General features: G+C 42.9%; 8 protein-coding genes across 8 annotated transcripts; 6 read left to right on the forward strand and 2 right to left on the reverse strand.

Moving 5' to 3' along the window:
* Positions 1-728: 728 nt before the first annotated feature.
* On the forward strand, positions 729-1,635 carry BDV37DRAFT_292510 (uncharacterized protein; the record flags this gene model as incomplete). Its single annotated transcript, XM_032089191.1, has 2 exons — positions 729-1,225; positions 1,275-1,635. 2 exons carry the CDS (start codon positions 729-731, stop codon positions 1,633-1,635), a joined length of 858 nt encoding a protein of 285 aa, XP_031934401.1.
* A 1,642-nt stretch (positions 1,636-3,277) lies between these two features.
* On the reverse strand, positions 3,278-4,109 carry BDV37DRAFT_277188 (uncharacterized protein; the record flags this gene model as incomplete). Its single annotated transcript, XM_032085700.1, has 3 exons — positions 3,278-3,598; positions 3,654-3,877; positions 4,037-4,109. 3 exons carry the CDS (start codon positions 4,107-4,109, stop codon positions 3,278-3,280), a joined length of 618 nt encoding a protein of 205 aa, XP_031934402.1.
* Positions 4,110-5,868: 1,759 nt separating this feature from the next.
* BDV37DRAFT_289721 (CVNH domain-containing protein) lies at positions 5,869-6,353 on the forward strand (the record flags this gene model as incomplete). The annotated part of the gene is made up of 3 exons (XM_032088534.1): positions 5,869-6,083; positions 6,133-6,254; positions 6,307-6,353. 3 exons carry the CDS (start codon positions 5,869-5,871, stop codon positions 6,351-6,353), a joined length of 384 nt encoding a protein of 127 aa, XP_031934403.1.
* An 832-nt stretch (positions 6,354-7,185) lies between these two features.
* Positions 7,186-8,420, forward strand: BDV37DRAFT_266649 (uncharacterized protein). The gene is made up of 2 exons (XM_032083936.1): positions 7,186-7,813; positions 7,866-8,420. The coding sequence occupies exons 1-2, from the start codon at positions 7,362-7,364 to the stop codon at positions 8,320-8,322; spliced, it is 909 nt and encodes a 302-aa protein (XP_031934404.1). The 5' UTR covers positions 7,186-7,361; the 3' UTR covers positions 8,323-8,420.
* Positions 8,421-11,036: 2,616 nt separating this feature from the next.
* On the reverse strand, positions 11,037-11,837 carry BDV37DRAFT_292511 (biliverdin-producing heme oxygenase; the record flags this gene model as incomplete). Its single annotated transcript, XM_032089192.1, has 2 exons — positions 11,037-11,748; positions 11,800-11,837. 2 exons carry the CDS (start codon positions 11,835-11,837, stop codon positions 11,037-11,039), a joined length of 750 nt encoding a protein of 249 aa, XP_031934405.1.
* Positions 11,838-12,848: 1,011 nt separating this feature from the next.
* On the forward strand, positions 12,849-14,202 carry BDV37DRAFT_292512 (NADH:flavin oxidoreductase/NADH oxidase family protein; the record flags this gene model as incomplete). The annotated part of the gene is made up of 3 exons (XM_032089193.1): positions 12,849-13,239; positions 13,303-13,757; positions 13,819-14,202. The coding sequence occupies 3 exons, from the start codon at positions 12,849-12,851 to the stop codon at positions 14,200-14,202; spliced, it is 1,230 nt and encodes a 409-aa protein (XP_031934406.1).
* A 4,165-nt stretch (positions 14,203-18,367) lies between these two features.
* On the forward strand, positions 18,368-19,006 carry BDV37DRAFT_289724 (uncharacterized protein; the record flags this gene model as incomplete). Its single annotated transcript, XM_032088535.1, has 1 exon — positions 18,368-19,006. The coding sequence occupies one exon, from the start codon at positions 18,368-18,370 to the stop codon at positions 19,004-19,006; it is 639 nt and encodes a 212-aa protein (XP_031934407.1).
* Positions 19,007-23,039: 4,033 nt separating this feature from the next.
* Positions 23,040-24,095, forward strand: BDV37DRAFT_266651 (uncharacterized protein). The gene has a single exon (XM_032083937.1). It carries the CDS (start codon positions 23,079-23,081, stop codon positions 24,060-24,062), a length of 984 nt encoding a protein of 327 aa, XP_031934408.1. The 5' UTR covers positions 23,040-23,078; the 3' UTR covers positions 24,063-24,095.
* The last annotated feature ends 217 nt before the right edge of the window (positions 24,096-24,312 follow it).

The raw sequence follows: 24,312 nt of genomic DNA on the forward strand, positions 1-24,312 counted from the left end.
GTATTCTATACATAATAGTATATAGAGATCGAAATAAAATAATTAAAAATTTTAAAAAATATATTCCATCTTTATATACTTTAGATATATCTCTATGCTAAGTATTATAGCGCTACTAGTTCTAGTGTTTAAGTTATTTAGATTATAAAAAGTGCCCTTTTATATGGAATACAGAGATGGCCCGCTCACTTACCGATTACGTTACTGCGTGATATTGACAAAGCACAGTATGATCGTCACATAGCCAATCACATCGACTGTTAGTCGGATGGGTCCGTCGCACAATGCCGCCCGAAGGCAATGCCTAGTTAGGTCCACCAAGAGTAGCGTATGCAAACAAATACGAATCTGCACGCACACTCTTTCCGCAAACGTTCATCATATAAACAGTTTGCGAATAATCTACAGTGCTTTGCAAAATCTTCCCTACCTATCAACATTCTCTCTAACCATATGGCAAAGTGTCTCCACTTCTGGAATTTTAAAACCAAAAGAATTTGGGTAGGGAAGGCACTGTATCTGTCGAACAATTCTCGCGCACAGTAAAAAGTAGCTTTGTAGCATGATGGCAAGGCAGTTCAGACAACTGACTTGCAACTGTACATTGTAAACTGTAATATATGCTTGAGTTTGTGCAGTATCTCATACTAGAATTCATATTTATAAAGCAAGTGAGAAATCCAAGGACATCTAAGCAGACTCGACCTTACAAGTACCATTTACTCAACATGACTCTTTTTCCTCGCTTCCATCTGTTTGAGATAGAAGATCAGTCCTGGTGTCCTGAATTTGTGGTAAAATTCATTCAAACCTATTTGACTGCACTCTGGAATTTCCGCATTCCTGCCGTGAGACACACTGCCGCCGAGGCTGCTGCAAATATCATCCTTGAGAACCTCCCGGACGCTTCTTTATATACTTTTGTCGACCCCTGTGCCGGAGCGGGGGGTCCTATCCCGGCCATTGAGAAAGCTCTTGGAACCGAATACAGTCATTCGGCGCAATTCATCCTGGCTGATATCAAGCCCCGTGTGGAGGAATGGAAGGCTATTAAGAAAGAGCAGAAAAATATTTCCTTTATCCAGGACTCTGTCGATGCGGCAGAGCTGGGAAAAGTTACATCTGGCAAGGAGTGCCGGATATTTAACATTTCGTTTCATCATTTCAATGATGCTTCCGCCAAAAAGGTTTTGCACAGTGCGATGCAGTTTACAGATGCATATATGTATGTCTTGCAACAAGACATCCAGAAACCCGGACTAACGGGGCCATAGAATCTTCGAGTTCCTCCAAAGAGATCTTACCACGTTCTTGTTCTGGTGTGTGACTACTATTTCTCCACTACCCTTCGTGCACGCACTACTCCAGGGATCGCTCTTGCAAATGTGCTTTATGTTTGTGATCTGGGTGGCCCTGGGCATTGATGGTTTTGTGTCAATGCTTCGCACACGAACGCATGAAGAAATCAAGAATCTTACTAGAACTGCTGAAGGTATTTCTGAAGGATGGGTCTTTAAACACGGCAGGTCACGAATTTTTGGACCATGGTATATACATTGGCATTTGGCCTTCAGAACTCTTGACAGAAAGGCAAATAATGGTGAAGAAGCTATGGTTTCGCCCCTTCGAGCTTAATATGAAGCGATATTATGATTAGAGAATATATTTATTGTGCGATGGGAATGGTAAATGTCCGAAGAGCTTGACATTTATAGCCAAGTTAGTATAATGTTCTGTATAAACTGTGTATTTAGAGATATCTTTAAGCAAGATCAGCAACCAATAATATAGACGAAATATATCTACTGTAATGGTACTAAAACCGAAAGATAGGTTAAAGGTGAACTGGTTTAAGAAGTTCGGAGCAATACCTCTCACACCTAGGCTAAAATTCGACGTAGCTTATATGTAATGCTAACTCGAATCTAAATGTACTATCGGATATTGCAGGCCACACCCAGCTCGCATAAGCGATTTCTCTTTTTTATAACGCGAGTTGGTTTGCCGGTTGCTTCTATTCAATCCTACCTCTGCAATGAAATAATACGCGGGGTACCACCATCATGTCTTAGGGGATATATATAGCTTCTATCATCTAATAAAGATTAATACAGGGTCTCATACTCTTCCATCATGGCCTAATTTGCCATTCTCATTGCTCAGCTCCATAGCGTGCCATTTTGGAACCGTTGCGATGCCTCTAGAAAGGCGAGTATTGGGTTTCTTAGTATGTAATAGCAAAAGATGTGGCAGGTACTTGATTTTCTTACCTTTGCTGCCTCCCAACAGCATTGAAGTGCTGCTAAATGCTTTCCCTTCTTCCTTTGAAGCTTTTACCAAGGTATACTTGATTGCGACCCGTCTATCCCAACGCGGACCACTGTTGCCGCGCGCATGCGGCGCGCAGCTCATCAGATCTCCTTCGCTGATTAATAAATAGCAAAGGTAGGTTATTAGTCACATTCCTATTTGTCCTCACAATATCATGTTACACTAGTCATCACTACTTCACCCATATTCTTCAGGAAAAGGTGCAACTCTTGCTCTGCTGTCTATCATTATGTTCTGGAGATAGATCTTCCACTCTAGATGGAGATCGATCAGAAAAGCTTAAAGAGGGAAATTGGTAAGCTCTCTAGTGTTATCTGATACAACTGCAAAATATCTAGAACTATTTATACTGTAGCATGTGTCAAAGTGAACCTTGACCGCCTCCCGCCTGAGAATGTGATTCAAAACATTCGCATAGGAAAGTTTAGATTGGAACATACTTACCGAGGCTAATGATGAAATACGGAAAAAGCTAAGACTACAGTAAGAGGCCCAGTAAGTGGCTCTTGAGATCATAATCTCCCTGAGTTTATAATGAGATTGCAAGATGCCACGATGTTTGTTAGGTATATTCGAGAACGTAGGCTCAACCAAGTGGACGATAAATAAAAATGCAAAAAATCGGTTTAATATCTACTAAGTTAGAACTGACACAATAATAGTCTATAATGCAATGGCCTTAGTGCTTTAAGTATGTCAACGAGTTGCCGCTAACTCATATTACAGAATGTTTTCATGAGAAAAAAGAATACAGCGGCAGGAGACTTCGATTCCTGCTGGGCTCTCTTCCCAGACCTTTTGTGAACTCCCACGACGATGGTAACACGTTCAATGTAAACGTAAAAACTTAGAACACATAATAAGATGACGTGGAAGAATAAAATGAAACTAAGCTAAGCAAAGCAGCCTCATATAAATCTCAACGCGTATCACTTCTCGGATGCTGCTAATCCACCAAGTGTTGCTCGGCATGAATCGCAACGAACAGCCCAGGTAAATGAAGGTTTAGTGTTTCCAGGGCGGGGCAGACTACTCTTTTCAACTCTTGAGCCCTGAGGTCATAGGACGATACGGCATCCTTCCACCGTGATATTTCCTCCTGTAGCTTCCGACGCTCTGTTTCCCATTCGACTTGAGCACTTAAGAGATTCTGTTCCTGCTTTTCGCACAGTCGTTGGCTATCAGCCAGCACGTCCTGCTTTTCCTTCTCGAGCCTTTGTATCGTAGCTGCGAAGCTGCTACTGGGGACTGAGTTTTGTTTCTCGGTCTGAGATAATCAGCCAACTAGATATAGGAAAAGAATAGGATATAGTCATATATACCTCAAGGTCCTGGTCATTTTGCAAAGCCTCCGGATGTATTGCTTCTATTAGGTCTGGGGCTTTCAAGGCATGGCAGATCTTTTGAAAATTTCCAACACTGCCACTGCTTAAATTTGACTTGAAGAGGGGCTTTAGGTGATCAGCAACATGCCATCTGTATGGATCTTCGTGACGTGGCTGCAAGCGGATCTTATCAGGTGGAATCTCAAAGCCAAGTCGACTGTCTATATTTTATGTCAGCAACCTGATGAAGACTATTTAATATGTGGCCTCTTGTTCATTTCTGTCGTTAATAATCATGGGGCTAGTGCTTCGAACTATTTTATCCCACCGCTCAAGATCCGGACTTGGGATGTCGGTATGAGCAACGATGGGTACCTTACTTATATGTTCTGCAAGCGCCCTTCGACATTTATTCCTCCAGAAAGTACGCTTTTGGTTACTAGAGGTGGTCATTGTAACAGCCAGTATCACATAAGGTAGTTCGTGATTCTTTAGATATAGTGAATACTTCGACTACACATTAGTGCCCATATATATATAAATTTTGCAGAGAGACACGGGCTCTTATGACTAGTCTAGCGGGAACATATGTTCTGGAGGTGCTTCAATTGTGGTTAACTTGATAATCATGGAGTTCTTTGCGGCCACCCCAGAATTGAGGAGTATCTCATACCCCGCCCCTATTTCATGAAATAAACCAGAGGGTTTGACATAAGTTATGCTTTATTGATACTCCATATACAGCTACAAAACTTTCATTTGATGCTGGAATACACCGTAGTATCAAAAGTAGAGTGCATATTAGAACCCCGGATGTTTAACAATGTTATAGAGTGACCTCCAGAAGATGTTCAACAGTTTTTGTTATCAAATTTACGTGTACAATCACGAGGTGTTAGCTTTCAAACTTCACAGAAAATATCGAATCATCTGCGGATTATCGATGTTTTGATTTGGTATCTTATGAGAGAATATATAGGTCAATACTATTGAGCTCATGATGAACAATTAACAGCTGTAAAAGGAGAATCATGGGAGTAGTGTTAAAATAATACTATACAATACAGTAAAATACTATTATAATGTAACTCACACGAACAGAGCGCTCGTAAGCGTATTTTCAGTATAAGATTCTTTTTATGTTCCTTTTCTTCCAAACCTCGCAGGTCCTGTTATGTACCGGAATCCCAGTAGTCAAGGCTGTCATGAATGCCACCCTACAGAAGCAGTGCCTTCCACTATAGTTCCCTGCAAGGCAGCAAGCAGGCTTCACTCTATCAATTGAAGACTGCTGCATAGCAGCAATATGTAGAACCCTGGGGCACTGAAACCTACAGTAACTGACCCTGCAAGGCTGGTTAAAGGTGCAGTAAGGGAGACCAATTCTTCCCTGACGTACATAATTCATTCCAATAATGAAGAGCATCTAAGCCAATTTCTTAGAACAGTATATTGAGAAGAGACGGGGTGCTTGAACTTGACCCAGGCATGAGAGATCTAGATCCACAGCCCTTGGAGGACTTTGCAAGTTCTGTTCAGCATAGCCAAAACATGTTTTCTCAATCTATTGAATTTAACCAAGCACTATGATGTCCAAGGTATAGATCCTGGAAACGCCAATAAGTGTTATGTACAAGAAGTGTCAACCGTCTGTACTCAATCCCTTTCCCAGAAAACCGGTCGACAATGGGAATAATTGTCTTGAGATATGCAATAAAAAGCTTTTGCACTCAGATCTTAGCCGTGAGTCTGGAGGGAATCATCGTGACATTGAATGTAATTGTGCTCACTGACTGTGGAAGTTTGTAAGGGCCGTAATATGAATAAGGATAGGCCTACAGTAGTACCACTGTACCTTCTTGTCACAGAGGGCCTTCAGTCATGTAGTTTCTTAAGCATCACACGCCCTATGGACTCGAAGCCTATTCTGCTAATGTATGGAAGACTATTTTTTGAGGGCCCAACAATACATCCCTCTATTTTCCTCATTGCTTGCTACGCCACAGAGTATTCAAGGTATATATATATAAGAGTATATTCTATCATGATGAAAATACCAGTCACCAGCCAACCACGGCATATGTGAGGTACGAGGAAGCATATTTCTCAGCTATCTGCGCAAGTATCAAGAATCCGAAGACGTATGTTCATTCCTGATTTCTTGTTTCTCATTCAGTCTACGGCTAGTATATTATAAATTACTCCAGCAACAATGCGAAAGTCGATCAGATTGACCCTCGTTACGCTCTCGTTGGCAGGTATATCCATTGCTGACAACTTCACCACGACTTGTAATGGGTATTACCTTGAAGATGATCATATTTTGCATGCAACATGTACAGCGGAGAATAATGTGGCCAACCAGAGACAACTTGATTTGAACGGTTGCCTCGCAAATTTGGATGGCCAGTTAGGACTTGTTGCAAAGTATGTACGCACCTTACTGTATTAGGTTGAATGAGCTCACACCGATCAGGGGAAACGCATTTGCCACATGTGTCCACGGCTGCGGCCTTTGCTTTTTAGAAGGAGAAAAGCTTACGTGCTCATGCCGAAGGAGCGACATGCGCAGTGTGACATTCAATACACTCGACTTAGGTCAGTTCAGTTTAACCTTCCCGTAAACATATTGCTTGCTGATAGTGGGTAGATGTCATCGTTATGAATCAGGATGGGAAGCTGTTATGTAATCTCTAGGTAATAGTTAACTATGTCATCTCTATCTCAGAGGTATGTATGAGAATGCATGGCTCTCTATGGTTAGTGAAGTCTTGTTGGGCATAATCTAGACTACTCAAACCAACCTTTTATGAAGATCAGAAACACTGAATATCGCGAACTTCCCAGTAAATATAAGACAAGAATATCGTTTTCTTCAAGAGTCATGTTTCCTCTAGTAGTGTCGAGGTAAAAATTTATAAGCCGCGGATTACTAAGTCATACTATAAAAAAGATTTCTTCCTATGATATTTGCCCCTCAGGATGCTTTCCAAAATTCTGTCTTTGCTTTTTCATTCCATAGTTTCAGAGCACAGCCCTGAGATGAATGAGAAAGAATCAAGGTTTAGGATCTCAATGCGGCGGTAAGAGTGGTGCATCGTAATTGCGGCCTACTGAACACCTATGAAATTTGGGTGAACGACTAAGTCCTTAGTTCAGTTAGCCAATACTAGCGCCATGCTAGCCCTAGACAACGAACAGCTGGGGATTAGAGTTTAAGGCCTGTTTAACATGGGGCATGTACTCCGCAGAGGTGACTTGGCTATAGGTGGGGACCGCCACCACAACCCATGTTGTTCAATTATTCCACTATGGGTAATTGTTCAGTTAGAGAGGCTCCTACTGCTTCACGAATATTTTGAAGCGGGGCGTACTGTAAGATTACCTTGCCTATACCTCCCACCCTTTTTAGCTTAGCCAGGTAGTGGCATGATAATTAGATAGTATGTCGGAGAGGGAGGAGCTTTAGTACGACACGGCTATAAATAACCGATCGTCCTGTGAGATTCAAGTGTACCACTATCCCGTTCTTCATCAAGGGCAATTCCTTCACCGCCCGCTACTCAATTACTTCAGGCGTTGAGAACCCAGATAACGGTATGCTCCTCGAGTCCCACTCGGAATTTCCAAGCAGACATTCGTTTTAACTACTGTAATTTAGACTTTAACCACAAAAAGCAGGAAGAGATTCTATCAGCCTGAGCTATGTCGACAACTATGCCTCCACCGCCCAAATATATGTTGCGGCCCAGTGTCTACTGGTTCCAAGATTCTGCCAACCCGACATTGGAAGAAGTCCTCGACGCGACGGAAATGGTTTTTGATAGGTATATGAATGATCGCGAATTCCCAATAGGTCTCGGCGTATGGCAAGTTTCAGTTTTCCTTTATTCCGAGTATCTTCTAAGGATAATTCCGAAAGTATTCGAATTTTACACAGGAAATGACGAGAAGCTTGAGAAGACTCCAATAGCAATGGAGGTAATGGATGCATTGTTTAAATACCACTTGATTGGACGGGGGCAACTTACAAAGCCACCACAAGAACATTGTGAGGAGTTTCATCAGTTTCGAGATATGGGAGCACGCTTGTGGCAGATAGTATGCGCCATAGGCCCTGGGACTCTCCTTTACCAATCAGCAATAAATACAGCATTGTATATTCTAACTCCACTTCACATTTTTACATGGGGCTGACACCCGAAATAGGGCTTGTACCGGAGATGAAAATGCCTCTACTGAGATGCTTAGGTCTGTCCTGGGAGAAATGTATCTACAAGTGAATACGATCTGCCGGCGCCTTGACGATACGGTAATGGAGTTTATTTGTGGGAGGGAAGTTCAATTTCCCTTCACGATATCATCTGTCAACGATACATCCCCTTTGGAAGGCACGTATTTGAATTCTGAGCAGCGTCTAAGCGACCGGACAGTCGAATGGCCAGAGGCGGACCCGGAAAGGATGATGGAAGAGTTTTTCAATACAATTAATACGAACATAGGAGGGGTATATCAGCCTTCATGGTTATATCTATTATGTCCCCGAGAGCCATCTCTTATGATCCACTGGGCGGCAGTTATGAAGGGATTACACGATACACGCGATGCGTTAAAAAACCTCAACTTTTTCAGCCACCTACCATTCCCTCAATATGAGGGCTTTTGAGGCTGAAATTAGTGAAAGTCAAAGGCCTGATATAGAGCCTTTACCTGAGACTGTTTAAGAATAAAGTTGTTCCGTTAAATAGGCAAAAGTGATTTAGCGTCTCTTGGCTATAGAGGTTGGGGAATCATTTAAAGGATATAAGACGCCGGTTTTGAATTTTAGTGTACTATAAGAGAACTCCGAAAACACACAGATTAAGGACTACAAATAAGAAGGCATTAGGAATGTGTAGTGTAGCTTGACTTACTTAGGACTATTTCTATGGCCAAGTGCATGGCGTATTGTATAAACAAAAGATAAGAGAGAAGAATAAAGAGACAATTTTGCTTCTTACATGTGCTCCTGTATCACTTTGAATCAGAAGCATACGTCCCCAGGCGGTAGTTTGCACATTGCCTTTCTAATCAATGCTGGTTCATTATGTGATTTCTCCCACCACTCTTGTTTGTCACGCGCTTTGAGGCTTAGCTAGTGGTGAGAGCTATCATAAAAGGGTGTCTAGGGAGCATTGAGCCGAAGCCCAGCACTGTGTGTTGTTGAGCAGCGTGCAACCATCTGTTGAGGCCCTCGTAATACTTGGAAAATCACAAATTAATAAATACAATATATCGTGGAGAGCCCTTACACCAGCAGGATGGTAAACAGTTTCAGGTTGACAAAACGCTTTCGCTGGTGGTTTTCTGGTCATTTCATCCGGTGTTCGCTATTGTTATCGCATTTCTGTAGATTACAGAGAGATTTCAGATGCACGACGCCGTATAGATGCCTCTTCAACTTCTTCACTAGCACAGTATGGTACAGTAGCCCTCCCAGCGAATAGATATTCTTGTAGAAGCCACGACGCTACGGAGAGGGAGTGAAATTATGGCTTTTGAGAGTTTAGTTGACTATTTTATTTTCTTTTTCCCTTTTTATCCTTCTCCCTGAATAAGGGAAATTCACTCTACATTCTCCATCTTTACTTCTCCATTTCTCCTCTTTGTGACAATAACATGTCAGGCTTGGTACAGTTTCCTGCGGGCGTGCAACAGTGAGGTTTAAATGGTTTGATGTGGTGTACACCCGCGAACTCAGATCTGGACCGATGAAGGAAATATGTACGGGCGTCCATAAGGTCAAAGTTATGACATTCTCATCAACTCCATAAACAGTTCCATATGCTTTTCGTCAACCCAACACTGCACAAGAAACTGAGTCTTTCTACCACTGGCTATGTCAACTTTTCGTTCGCCAAGAATGGTTATACCGTCAGTCTCTTCGCTAAGAACCTAGAGTAAACACCATAAATATGCTTTTCATTATAGTAGCCCAAAGAGCGCTCACCGAATTTGCAGTGTCTCCCTCAAATGAGTCATCTGAGTCTAAAAGTTCATAGTTGGCGTATTTATTTTCCCAAGCGGGACTATTTGGCCCCTGGTTGCCGAGGAAGTTCTCATCATTGAAACCGGGCTCCGAGTAGTCGGACTCGAATTCCCATTCCGTTTGTTCGAGTATCTCATGGTTGATTGTCTCTCCTATGCTATTCAGATGCATATCGGCATTCCAAGGAGATTGATGATCCATGATAAACTCTTCCGCTTTTGCAATTATTTTGGTCGATTGTAATACAATATTTGACCAAGACAGGGCAGGTCTTGCTTATACATATATATAAGGCCAACGCTCCTTTCCCCAAATTTTGTTGGTGATACTAGAATTGAGGCTCAGCTATAAACTGCTGAGATTCGTGGCTGTGAAGGGCAGGAAAGTTTGGTGTATATCAACGAATGCCAAAGGTATATGGTGTTTCTGAGTTAATCCTACTATTTCGAAGGGGTCAAGAATTGCTTGGGAATCTTGGGCATCTTCGCATGATCTGTGAGTAGGGGCCAATTTACTTTCCCTAAACCAAGAATATGCGTCTGACGGACTTTGGGGTTTCAAATTACTATCAATAAGATTTATCCTGCTGAGGATGTAGAACAGCCCTTCTTGAGTGGCTAGATACTTCCTTCATGACTTTCATTTCCCTGTATGAAATAGTGAAACCAGGGTTTCTATTTAAGCAACGTTTTGAGAAGGGCAGGCTGACTTCTCAGGTCACTGAATCGAGCTCAAGAAGAGATTGACTTCTTGAAGGGGTCTTCAATCACTGTCCTCTATGCCTCAGGATCTTGCCCCTTACTAGGCAGCAGAATGTGTAACTACTACTGTACAGTACGTTGCTTTATAAGGGTAATTCATCGGGAGGTTTTTTTTTTTTTTTTTTTTTTTTTTTTTCCCAATTTTCGAAGAATATATGATGCCTCCCTTCCGCATAGCCCGCGGGCAGTTGACCCTCATTATCAACCAATTTTGAAGGTCCCCGAAAAAAATCTCAACTATCTCTCTGGATCCTGTCTCAGTCGCAAGATATAAGGCTCTTATTCCATGGAATTCTTCCTCGAGAGTAGTGTTTTGTTATCTTTATAATGCATGTATATCTCGTTCTAACTGCTGTACAGAGTGCTTCAGATGCATCACAAGACACTTGCTCCTGTCAAGTATTCTAATTTTGTTCATACATATAATGGAATGGGAACAAGACCCTTCGATTTATCGAGAGGCTCTTCCATATATCATACATAGTTTTTGCAATCCATATATTGATTAAAATTCGTGCCGCCTCGTTGGCTATTGCTGCACATGTGGTTGAAGCCTTCTAGAGGACCACGTTCAGGTCATCCATCAGGCTGTCAAAAATCTCTATATACTTTTGCTCGTTCATCAAGCTCCTCGGTCAGTTCCTTGCACCTGTGAAGGATCCAGACCGATTCTTGAATCACATCCTGTCTTTCATGCAAAGTCAAAAGCTCACCGGCCTCGTTCACTCGAGATTTAAAAGCTTCGTGGAACTCCGGGTCATTATTAACTGCCCAAAAGGACAAAGGAGGTGGAAAGGATTGGATTTCGTCATCCGTGGTTAGACCCCAAAATCCGGGTCCAGCTTTGAGTATCACTTGGCGAATAAATCGGCCGCCGTTAAACAAAGCCGAGTAGAGTACCCAGACGTACGCGAGCAGTTTGTGCGGGTTCTCATTTATGCGGCGTTTGATGACATCTTTTATGTGCATGTCGTGCGACTCATTGGTAGTCAGATTGGTCATGGCGGGGTAAGAGGAGTGTAGTCTCCTAAGATCTTCTATAAGCCGCTCTGTCCGATAAAGGTCGACCATGCTAAGAAGCTTTAAGAGATCTGAGATTCTCTTTTCGTAAGTGGGACTAGTTGAGCTGCAGGGATACTTGACAATCCAGTCCCTAAGGTCTCTCCATGCTTCCTCGAAGGCGAGGTACATCTCCGCATAATAGGAGAAGCCAAGCGTATAGAGACCGAGGGACCTCTTCTCTCCGCTTAAGCATTGGAGTACACGGGCAGAATTCATCCTATTAACCTCCATATGTGGCACTCTATTTGACTCAGTTACCGGCTCTTTCGTTCACATATTAATCAGTACTCACCTAATGGCCGCTTTGATCATTGCAGTGATTCCAGTCATTGTGAAAGGTGATTTCCAATTGGATACACTCGTATCATCTAGTAAAGGAATATTTCTAGAAGGTAAGTCGTGGCCGGTATCAGTCAAGGCCGGCACTAAGAAAAGTGCTGGGTAGGCTTAAGTCTGCGTTTCAAGCATTTATACTAAGACCGAGTCTTCTAAGACATCATATGCAGAAAGCTTGGTGAAACACCTAAGAAACCAGGGGCAAGTGAAGGTACTAGAGAAGAAAATATTGATTTGTTGAACATGTTCATTGACTTTTGGTACCAGGTCTGCAATCATGCGGTAAAATATAGTCCCTTAATCAGGTTTTACGAGTATTCGTTTTGTTGAAAGGAATCGCATACTGCCCAGGAAGGCGAATGCCTTAGAAGTAAAAACCTATGCCTCTTTTTTGGAAGAATGAACACAACCGACTAAGCACATTAAGGTAGAAATGGTTATCATTCTGCATTTGGTTGAACAAGTTGAACGTTCTTAGATTTTTCAAACCTTTTTTTGAAGTGGCTCTCGTCCCCACTTCGCTCGAACCCCACCGGGCGGTGCTACACAAAACAAATTAAACTCAGCAAAATAGGAAACGGATATTAGCCCCAGCACTGTAAAGGTTAGAGCGAGGACGACAACCCTGTGCTAGAAGGTGCTTAACTACCTAGGTCCAATAGTCTATTACTACATTTACTGATCCCGCGATTTGAACAATCCTACTGCGGAAATTGGGTGTCGAAGCTATCTGTGGGCTTGTGATCAACGTACTAACCCAACATATGTAAGATGATTAATTATTAGTTCTCGGATTGAACACTCTAGAGCCTGTAGAACATAATATTACTGTAAGCTGCTTTGCACTAACATATTCGTTTCATACATTAACCGCATAAGGTATAGAAGAGACTGTGTATTATTACCAAGACCCAGTTAAGGATTACCTAAACAGGACGGCCCTTTTGCTTAAAACATCTATAAGTATTATTACACAACCTGACAACAAAGAAAATCACCAAAAAAATGCCATCTTCTACTGGTCCGGAGAGCATCAGCCCAGACCTATTGGGACGCCGTCTGTTATTCTCATTCTCGGGTAAGTGGGCCATAAACCGCTTACTGAAGAGCTCTACAGCCGAATGCATGGCGTCTTTCTCTGCTTCTGATTCTGGCTCTCGTGGAATCCCTTCTGCTGAGCTCGTCAACTTATACCGGCGCTGGGGCGAGGGTGACATTGGAGTTATCATTACTGGTAATATTATGATCGATCCTCAGCATCTCGTGTCAGCCGGAGATCCTATCATACCTATAGATGCACCGTTTGAGGGTTTGCGATTTGAGAGATTCAGTAAAATCGCATTGGAAGCAAAACGTCATGGCTCCCTCATTATTGCTCAACTATGCCACCCCGGTCGTCAGACCCCGGTATACCTGCAACCATTTCCAATTAGTGCGAGCGACATCGGGGTGAGCGGAGGGAGTTTTGGGGCTGATTTTGGTAAGCCCCGGGAAGCAAAAAGGGAGGACATCAACTATATTGTGGAGGGTTTTGCTCATGCCGCCGCATATGCTGAAAAGGCTGGGTTCGACGGTATCCAGCTGCAAGCAGCTCATGGGCACCTGCTAAGCCAATTCCTGTCGCCCCGAACAAACAAACGTCAAGATAATTACGGGGGCAGCATAAAGAACAGAATGAAGCTGATATCCGAGATTCGAAAGGCAATATCCGAACGAGTGGCAGAAACCTTTATCGTTGGTATTAAGATGAACGCTGTTGAATTCCAGGAGAGCGCCTTTAACTTGGAAGAGACCGTTCAACTGTGCATTGAACTTGAGAAAATGCGTTTCGATTTTGTTGAATTGTCCGGCGGCACTTATGAGGATTGGACAATCGGTCGCAAGCAGGTCACTTCTATACCACAGCATGAGGGGGTAAGTTAACAGGAGGAAACATGACAACTTCGATGGGTAACCTAGTGACACTGGCCTGCAGTTCTTCTTAGAGTACGGGAGAATCTATTCGGAGAGGATGGAGCGGACAAAGGTTTACGTAACTGGAGGATATCGCTCTGTCAAAGGTATGATACGCGCCGTGCAGGAGGTAGATGGCATAGGCCTAGCACGGCCCCTATGCCAAGAACCTCATTTATGTTCGCATATTTTGTCTGGAAGTGTCGAAACAGCCCCTCCGATCAAGATTGACACAGATAACTTCCATCTTACTTCTGTTGCGGCGCTTATGCAGATGCAGCACCTGGGGAAAGGCCTGCAACCTGTCGACTTGGGTTCTGAACGAGAAACAAACAGATTATACAAGGCAATACTGGATCATGAAAGGACCAGGTACAGTGCAGCTGCTCCAATGGACTTTTTGTGATACTTCTACAGAACTTCCTCAAGAAATGTATGACTGCTCTTTCAAGCTTCCTTCTATGAATGCTTAGATGCCATATCGCACTTATCTGTAGCTTTTGCACCTTGCTAGGACCAGCTGATAGCAGGCTAACAAGCATGCCCTAAACCTCGTCAAGTGCGAGTTTTGGGTTCAAGGAACGCCTACCCGCCGATAGGTTCTTGCCAGTTAGTCGTGATCTTGCTCCTTTAACCTACCTTGACGCCAAACTTTGTACAATTCGAATGCTATAGTTTGATTAGTCCTTAGATATAATAAGCAGTCCCATTCAACGTTACATACTGGACTACTATATGTCAACAGTCATACTCCCACTGTTGCCTCTAATGTTTTATATTTTTCTTAACCTTTTCAACTCAGTACTCAAAGAATGGCTGTTTCCCCTTACTACAGATTGAAAGCAGGAAACAGTACTCTTCTGTTGTTATGCCATTCGACCACACGGTTTTGAGCCTGGGTGGGTCTTGGGGTCTCACAGCTTGAGTGACAAGACATCATTGAATCAGATTCGGTTCGCTGTGAAATCAGCTTGCGCAGAAAGATCCATTCACTTCTTTTGAACACGCCTTGGCATAGGGACTCAGCTGTTAATGGGTATGAAACTCATCTCAAAGCCACTGCTACAAGTCTTATGAATTAGCGATCTGACGGCTTAGGATTTGTAGAAACCATGAAAGAGGGGGTTAGACATGCTAATATTGCAGCTCGCTGTAATATAATCTCTATGATCCAATAAACTCATAACTTGGTACCCTCTCTGGATTGCTAAAGTGTTTCCTCGTGGATGTAGTGATTGCGACCTGTAGTATTGTTTAATTTACTGCATAACATTTATTGACAGGTAAAACTTATAGTGTACACTTATTAATCTGTTTTTTGGCTAATACCAACAGCTGGGTCATATTTCGTGGATTAATGTTGAACACCTGAGGAATTAAGGTGGATGGCCAAATCGTTGGTTCAGGCAGGTGATACTAGTGCTATGCTCGCTCTAAAAAATCGATCGGTGGGGCCCATAGTTCAAGAATGACTTATTTTACATGGGGCATGTAGGGTTAGTTGCCTTGGATATAGGGTGGAGGTCGCCACGACAGCTCAGTTGTTCACGACATCTTATATATTGGCTAATTTGGAAGTGTTCAAAGTACAATCGTTCAACCCTACTAAGCGAAGTTTGTAGACAGGCTTCTATCCAGAATAAAAGTTATGCTTTTTTCGTATTACGGGCTCAACAGACGTTCAGCTGTTGCCACAGGAAAAGGACAAAACTTTGTCCATAAAGTTTATACTACACCGGAATTCCATCTAGCAGCCATATGCCAAAGGTGGCCCACCCAAAATAATAAGCAATAAGAATCCAAAAGGAAAGGATAAGGGGTGAGAATTGCCATGAATATAACATGAATATACTATAACTATGCATCATACTACGCCTAATGTTCCAAGAAAGGCAAACAAGGAATGATTCACCCAGGATCTTCAAGAAACTGGAATATTTCCATCACACCATAAGTATAGAGGCGCTCTCTTCTGATATATTATTGTAAAATAATATTACCTGATCCCCGCTCTGGACATTTTCCAGACAGTGCAATATCCTGAATAAAACTTTGCCCAGCATTCTCTACGTATACCTCTTTTCCTTTAAACGGGTCGCCATACGCTTAGTTGACCAAGCTCATAGAAATATGATTCCTTGGGGACGTTGTTATACCATTATAGGTCGGAGTCTTCGCCACTATCGTTTCTTCTTGTGTATTTCCATTTTCGTGCGTATATTCATCTTCGGCAAGCATCGAATCACGTGGAACTATATGCCTTGTACCTCTAGTCAGTTAGTCTCCTCCATTGTTATTTCTGATGGTGATGAGCAGATTGAGCTTAACTTTTCTGTAAAGCTTGATATTAACGTGTCCAATAAGTTTGCGTGACCCACTACCACCCAGAGGCGTGGATCTTGCCTAGACGCTTCTTTTGCTAATTTAGTTCGACAAATATAAAGCAAGTCGACTCGGCATATAACCATATTGCTGTAGAACGATCAAGTAATCACTGAATATGACTTCTCGAAGGACACGATTGCTCAGCTTTGGTTTAGTGTTTATATCATTCCGGCATGATCCGTACACAGGTTATTGTGGTGTGCCAATAAAGTGCTAGCACAGCAAGCAGTTGGAAATTGGAGCTGATATGAATGTGTATGATCTGCTCACAGTCCAGTAATGGTGAAACCGGTGCCGTATTTATAGATAGCTCTGAAGCCTCCATAAAAGCATATCAATCGTTGATTGATCTGCTAATATACGCCACCCAATACTGATCCACGGGACTGCCTCGCCCCATGCATACTTTATAGTTGTGCGCGTGACGATTTGCTAAGGGGGGTAATAGGTCTGTGACCTATTCCGCAACTCTGGGGAACTATACCTTTTGTGAATATAAATTTGTAATATTATACCTACCTTATTCTGTCTACAGAGCAGTTCCTTGGTCCTACAATAGTTCACAGAGCAGACTGGAAGCTTTGTTACAGTAGAGCGAGTTTGGATTAACGAACAGGATGCCCTGTAACATTTATTAAGATTAGTAATGACCAACCTTGATGTAAGTATGCGATAATGAGGCATGTGACGTACGGCTTTTCTCTAAGAAGTAATTGTGTGTGGCGGATCAAGAATGATCCAAGTCACACAGGAATACATATATATGGAGTTGCAAAGGCAGTCTAATATGTTTTAATCGACATGCGAAAGAGATACATCGTGAAAATGACTGTTCTAACCTATAAACCTGAGACTAACTCGACACAATACCACGAAGCCGAAACAACCACCAGTTATTGCTCCCCTTTTAGTGAACATATACCGAGGCAAGAGTCCCTCCGAACAGAAGCTCGATCTTTTCTGGAACGCTTTTATAGCAACGGGCGCACAAACCAAACGAGTTCGGCAGACACTACACGTGATGAATCTGAAGACTACTCTAAAAGTTGTTGCTGTAACTTCGCTTCAACTTATCCTTCTACACATACCGAGAAAGATGGACCACTGACATATGGTGGAGACGAAGGGGTTTGAGATCTATACCTGCTGTATCAAAATAATACTGCATTGGGTAGAGGATGTCCCTTGAGCAAATCATCTAGTACCGGAGATCATGATGACTTGATTGATATATGTGTCGGTAGCGGAGCAGTTGGCTTCTCATCCTAGTTATCACTACATTACTAGATTATTGACTGGTTCATTCGGCCCGTCAGCTGTTATTTTTTTTTAGGGGATTCATACTTCCATAGCCGCTGTAGGGCTATTTAGTAGATCAGCCGATTTCATTATATTTTTTGAATATTGTTGCCTAAGCTGAATCATTTAAAGTGTGTTGGGTTTAGTGTCTTGTCTTTTAAGTTTTATCAAATTCTACTTGACAAATATATACCATCAAAGGTATAGGAGACGAAGCATTACTGAAACATGGTTGGCTAAATAACCTGCCAAGAGTTGCCGCTGACTTATCTATGGGGCGTTGGAAGCCAATCAATATTGACTGGTATTCTTCCGACAGTATCCGATCGAAAGTTTGCTCCATCCAACCATTTGTTGATAGAATTTGTTCATGGTGATGTTAGAATTCGAATCTATGATGTATCCAGCTCCATCTCTATCGAATCAATCCTCTTACCATAATCATCTCTAATCATATATTCCGGAACCGTACGAGCTCTTTATTACTATTCCCTAAATGATAAGGCACTCATAATGTTTATAATTTCACTTCCCCACCATTGCATATGTTCTAATTCCATACATATCCGCGATGATATCACCTAAATCCCGAGGATACTCTTATATTAGCCGTCTAATATATTTAAAGGCCTGAAAAGCCGTCCACCATGACCTCTATCTACCAAGTACAAGCAATTACATACTATCTACACTTATTGCTCTCAGCTCTTGATTATTATACTCAACAAATACATGTTCGTCCACCCAAGCCCTATTTTACAAACTCTAGATCTAAATCATTACTTGAACCAGCTTCTTTGTTCCCAGCTACAGCTGCTTTTCCCCAAAACACCTACAACAACTGGCCCCTAACTGCAAACGCCTTCTCTCCTATTCTCTTATACACGATGAACAACGATCTTTTTGAGTTCGATCCCCCTTCATATCGAATGGCGGACACCAATCCTCACCTACTAGAGAAGTATGACGACGCACAAATTGGACACAAAATACATACCATTTCCGGGAGTAATCGCCTGTGTAGTAAGAAACGCAAAAGCGAAAGCTCACTAGAACGCAACCGACAAGCGGCCAAGAGGTGTCGCAAGAAGAAGAAAGAATGCACTGATCAACTGGAGGAACATTTCCAGAACGCCAAGTTACGAAAAGAGATCCTCGAAGCAGAGGTCAGCCAGATGCAAAGCGAGATCTTATTCCTGAAAGATATCCTGAGGAGGCACTCGCAGTGTGGCGATGATAATATAAAAACTCATTTGTCACATATGTTAACGCGGCTCGCTGGGAGATTACCACCCACACTTCGAGGAGATATCTGTATAGAGGAGAGCTCTATGCTACTCATGTGTCACAGTCCTGTCGAGGAGCAAAGATTGTCGGTGGATAGTAGCGCTTCGTCGGAGGTCTCGACCACCTTCTTAGATGCTGTCGAGCAGGTGGATTGGGGGTCGACAGCCAGCACGATTGATCATAACCAAAGCAATCTGGCTGGAGATCCCTATTGGGATAGCTTTATTGACTTTTCTTAATTTGTATTATTTCTCCTAACACGGCAGCACTATGTCGATAGGAAATATCCGTCCCTCTTACTATCATGTTCTTCTTTGCGCTGAGATAATACCATACTTGGAGGACCGCAGTATCGGACAATTGATAGAAATACGCCTAAGAATACACCTTAGTCGCTCAAAATGCCCACGTAGTAATGAGTATTATATTCATTAAAAAATATCGCATGGTCACAACCAAAATGCTCGGAAACGAATCTATTCCCAGTTAATACGTAGAAGGCCGATAAACTACTAACAGTGTTCTCTTATGTTATATCTACTCTGCAAAAGGCAAAAGACCCATGTGTGCCTCCCAAAATACAACCTCATTGATCTCCATGGGCTCGACTTGTCAAGCAGCAGATACTTGGGCGGGCCACGATAAAGATGTGGTTAGACCTATACATACACATAAACTGATCGCCTGATCATATTATTCGGTCCGTAAAAGCTAATATGGTCCGTCTCAACACGCACAAATGCGGGGTTGACTATATTTGCGTCATTGTGCGACTAATCATGAACCGCCGAAGAATCTTTTTCTTTTTTTAAAAAAAGAAAAAAGGGCTAGATATTCCCACCGAAACAGCATAACTTGAGGCCGCAAGCTTCAATCGCTTGAGCCTTTAATAAAGGACCAAAACAATGTGTACCCCGACTTTCTGACACTATGCATAGCAATTTCAAAATAGAAACTTTAACTCCAAGTTTATATATTGATTTCACAACTTAAAATTCTTAAGCCGGCCATAAATAGGGGTACAGGTCAAGTATAATAGATGTCTAGTTTGAACCTTAGAAACGTGTTATTCTAACATCACTTAATGATCAAGTTATATGTGAGTAAACGCCTAGATGGCACATCAATTCAGCAGCGTATGAACTTTTCGCATTACAATTATCTTAGCCAACCAATATCAGGCAGCAAAACATGGAAAACAAAGCAGTGGCATCGATCAGACAAAACTTCCCTCGTTCAGACTTGGTATTATCTCGCCTGTGTATCTCTTTGGCTTTGGTACTGCTACACGCACCAAAGCCTCAAGATGACCGCGTAGTTAGCGTCACCTCCAAAGAAGATCATATCGACCATCCGGCGGCAGCCGAGTCAAGGCAAGATGATGACGATGTTTTGCTCCTTTTCCAAGAAATTCATGGATCACGGCACGAAGTAAAGTCAGATAGAACTAAAGAATTTTCCATGAGCATCCATACTTGCGCCTCTATCATATACTATAGCTTACTATTACCACTCTTTGACCGAATCTTGCTCAAGGCCCCGGGTTTAGCCAGAAGTTCACGGTTGGCCACTGAATTTCATTTGGAACAACATCAATACATGGTTCCAGAGAAACAGCGGCTGCCGCAAGAGCAAGTACTCCTGACTAAGTCTCATAAGGCGATGTTGATGAATAACATCATAAACCACATGCGGACGGTGCTCACCAAAAGGCATCGCAGGAATGGTCGTATTAGAACAGCGTTGCACAGCGCTATTCAACGAAGCAAATATTGTCAAGCACTGGGATTAGCAGCTCGATTAATAAGGAGAAGAAATAAAACCAAAAGCATTTTTCATTGTGTCGTGAAGAAGAGAAAGATATTGACTCATGCTCTATGCACGGCACTTACGCTATCTACAGCGACTCTGGAACATCTCGCCATTGCTGCTAACGTGCAATATCAGTGTCAAGAGTATTATTGAGGTGAAGAATGATGCCGATTGATCTATCTAGCTCAAGCTGTTGTTCTAGCAAATCTCAAGGACAGTGACTGGAAGATCTTGTCTTCACTACTGTTTCCAATTTCGTACTGTACCACTTTTTTGCCAAGTAGATTTTGACAATACATGATGTAAAGGGAACTAACCATGTGGCCCAGGATGCGTATTGTCATCAGCAGCCATGTCTAGAAAATTGGCATGGACATTAACCTACGATATTGAGCCATTAACATTACAATTCAGAGAGGGTTCTATGTATTTCATTAAGAAGAATAACGGGGGCATTCTTTAAAGACAATTCATAAGCAGCACCATTAAGATTTAGATAAACTTAAGCGTACAACAAATATATTTACTGCAGACGAGATAGGGAAAACTAGATGTAGGCTTTTCAGGCGACACTATGCCCGAACTCATCCCCCCTTGCCCCTGATAATGGTGACAGCCTGAAATGTACTGCGCGTCTTTCTTAAAATGATTATACTGCTGATTATTACAGTGTCCTCGTACTGGCTGATCAGTGCGGCTTGCTTAGCAGGCGACAAATCGCCATAGCATTTTTTGGGACACGCCTATGTTTTCAACCCACCGACGTGCCTCTCCACAAATGGCCGCAGAGCCAGGGTCATCAAAACTAGTGAACTTGGTCTTATCCATGCACATATTGTGTCTTATTCAAATAAGGATGCGGGGCTGTCGGAAGACTAGCTTCATGGATGCAGTTAATCACGAAGGGTATAGTATCAGCAAGAATGATTGGCAACGTGTACTGTTTGATTAGCTTGCAAGGAAGTTGCAGCTATGCATCGAATTTCACTTGTAAAACTAACATAAACGAAAGATGTGGTAAGAAGGTACAGTAGGCAAAACGACAGTAGATAGTCTATCGACAGAAGACTGATTCTTGATATTCCCACTACTGATTACAGTACTAATTTATAGCCAAGGACCTCTGGAGTTCTCTGTAGATAGTGATCAATCCTCAGAGAGGGGCCACTGTTCGTTGTTAGAAAGGTGACTGATATAGACACCGGAGGCGCCGTCCGGCCACCGGGATGTCCATGCACCTGGGACAGGGTATACTGTACAGTCCTTGCATGATCGTTATAAATTCTGTGACACTATCCGCCTTACAGACCACTTCAGTAGTTAATGTTTATCTCCAGGTCTAACCGATGTCCAGGTCTTGTATCCTTTGACTACTTCTAAAAGCCTATGCGTAAAGAAACTTATTCTCTTTTGGAAGTATCTCGTTCCCAGGCTAAGCGGGTCTAGCCGTAAAACCCGGATCGCGATAATTATCGCTGGTAGCTATCTGTCCACACCACCTTTTAGTTGACTTTGCTTAGGCGTCGTTTGATTTCCAGCAACCAAGCTGCAATGGCCGGTGGTACAGTATACATAACGAGGACCTAAACTTCTGGTAATGTGTAAACGAAGAAACACCTCCAGGAGGTAAATCTGCATAACGTTGAACTTGGGGCCTATTGTGCTAATGGTAGCACGGGGTCTTCTCAGCAAAGGAAACGAGAATCGCACGGGCAATGCATTTCCACCAGACATGGATACGGCAGAGTCGGACCGGAAACACCTTGCTCCTGGGATGATACGCTTTAGCCTCAGGAGCGCTTTCTCCCCTAGGATACCGTGGCTGGTTCCTGCGCCGGTTTCCAACCTCCTCAAAATCTACTGCCGCTGCGCGAAATGGAATCTGCTCTGGGGAGAGCTGTCTCAGCTCCTGTACTCCCTGTCCAGGCAGTATTATAGAAATGCGAGTGATGGGTGTAGCTAAAACATGCTTGAATGGCTTGAATCCTATATATGGGTTGCGTCACTTGCTGAATCTCAAGGGGAAAGCCAGCCTGATTCGTAGAGTGTTGCCGAATGTACTATAGCCGTGGAGAAGAGATCGCGCAGGCATGAAAAGCCCTAGTCCTACGCAGTTTAAAACAAAGAGTCTGTGACAGTGCAGCTTACTGCAAGATTAAAGAACCACTAGGTCTGGTCACGTAAGCTTTCCAGATTTTGTACGTCTCGAGAGTGCATTTTCTGCGTGGCTTTACCTTACAATCAGACGATGAAGGAGCAGGAAGGGTCGTGATTTGCAGTTCGCACGATATTACCATCAGGTGACTACTGCGCTTGTATGTGCCAAAGGTTGGACCGGCCCTTTCGTTCTTCCGTAACTAAATGTAGTTAGGGGGTAGAAATGATCATCTGGACGGGATCTTTTGCTGTCCCCAAAATTCGGGCCTCCTTTTCCACACCACCTCAGTGAACTGGATGACAGTTTTTACAAGTTTAGTTTATCCCGCATTCTCAGAGACGATGTTTTTGCTGAATCTTCCTGATGAGCTACTCTTGCTTGTGATCTCGTACCTGGATGGCTGCTCCCTTTATTGCTTATCACGCGCAGAGAGAAAGCTGAAAGCTCTCATCGGCAAGCGTACAATTGCTACCCCTACAGCCGCCTTTTTCGAAGCTATGAGATGCAATTATGCTGAGATCGTCAAATTTATCGTCCACAATGATTGGGTATCTACATTGAATTTAGAAATTGCGGCTTCGGAGGCATCAGAAAGGGGCAATCTAGAGGCTGTCAAAGCGTTGCTTGATCTGGGGCCCTATACTGATTATTCAGAAGCACTGTGGGCAGCTGCAGAGAATGGCAAGGAGGATATAGTTGACGTTATTCTTCGATGGGATAGAGATAACGTCATACCAGAACGCTGGAGACGTCTGCGGCTACCATTTGAAATAGCCAAAAAAAAGGCAGTGAGAAACCTCCTCATCCAACATAGTCCAAAGGCTGCACTTCCACATATGGTCCTAGGAAATCACATCGAGGAAGTTAAAGGAATTCTGGAGGCTGGGACACTTTCCCAGGAACCCGAAATATTGGACATTGCCACATCTTACGGTACAATGGATATGGTTCGACTTCTACTGGCTTATGGTTATCACAGCCAGCATGCATATATGATAGCAATTCGCAAAAGCAATCTCGAATTGGCAGACCTGTTGAACGGAGACCCAAATGCAATGCTGAGAGGTGAACGACCACTACATGTGGCTGCGCGGACGTCCTCTGCTGTTAGTATCACATATCTCCTTGCCAGCGGTGCCGACCAAACACTACTGGACGAACACCACCAAAGCGCCTTCGATATTGCGATAGGAAAAGGGGATGAATTGGCCATTCGCGCATTCAACCATAATCGTCATAGATACCCGGTAAGAAATCGGAAGCGCTACGCACCGGAAAGCCGCAACGAAAAAGGAAAGCGACGTACCATCGGACAATTACACTAATAGAGTTCCGAATTGAGCTACGGGAGACACTCGGAAATCTAGCCGCCGACTGTAGGAGTGTGCTCTTATCTAGTATCGTATATATGAGAAAGTCATGAATTTTTGAGCTGACTCCTTTGTAATTTGGGGTATGAAAACTGCGTAACCTGTCCTATTCCAGTGGAATTGCCGGGATTCATAGTTTGCTCATTGCTGTTGACAAAGTGACAGAGCCAATCACCTAGTTGCGGCACGGAATAAATGTAAACGA

Source organism: Aspergillus pseudonomiae (assembly GCF_009193645.1).
Source record: "Aspergillus pseudonomiae strain CBS 119388 unplaced genomic scaffold BDV37scaffold_185, whole genome shotgun sequence".
NCBI lineage: Eukaryota > Fungi > Ascomycota > Eurotiomycetes > Eurotiales > Aspergillaceae > Aspergillus > Aspergillus pseudonomiae.

What these genes read in the sequence shown, in the direction of transcription:
- BDV37DRAFT_266649 (XM_032083936.1), top strand. Translation starts at nt 7,362, where the DNA reads ATGTCGACAACTATGCCTCCACCGCCCAAATATATGTTGCGGCCCAGT. An exon ending in TCAGCAATAAATACAGCATT is followed by an intron (nt 7,814 to 7,865) that starts GTATATTCTAAC and finishes CACCCGAAATAG; the next exon opens with GGCTTGTACCGGAGATGAAA.
- BDV37DRAFT_266651 (XM_032083937.1), top strand. Translation starts at nt 23,079, where the DNA reads ATGTTTTTGCTGAATCTTCCTGATGAGCTACTCTTGCTTGTGATCTCG.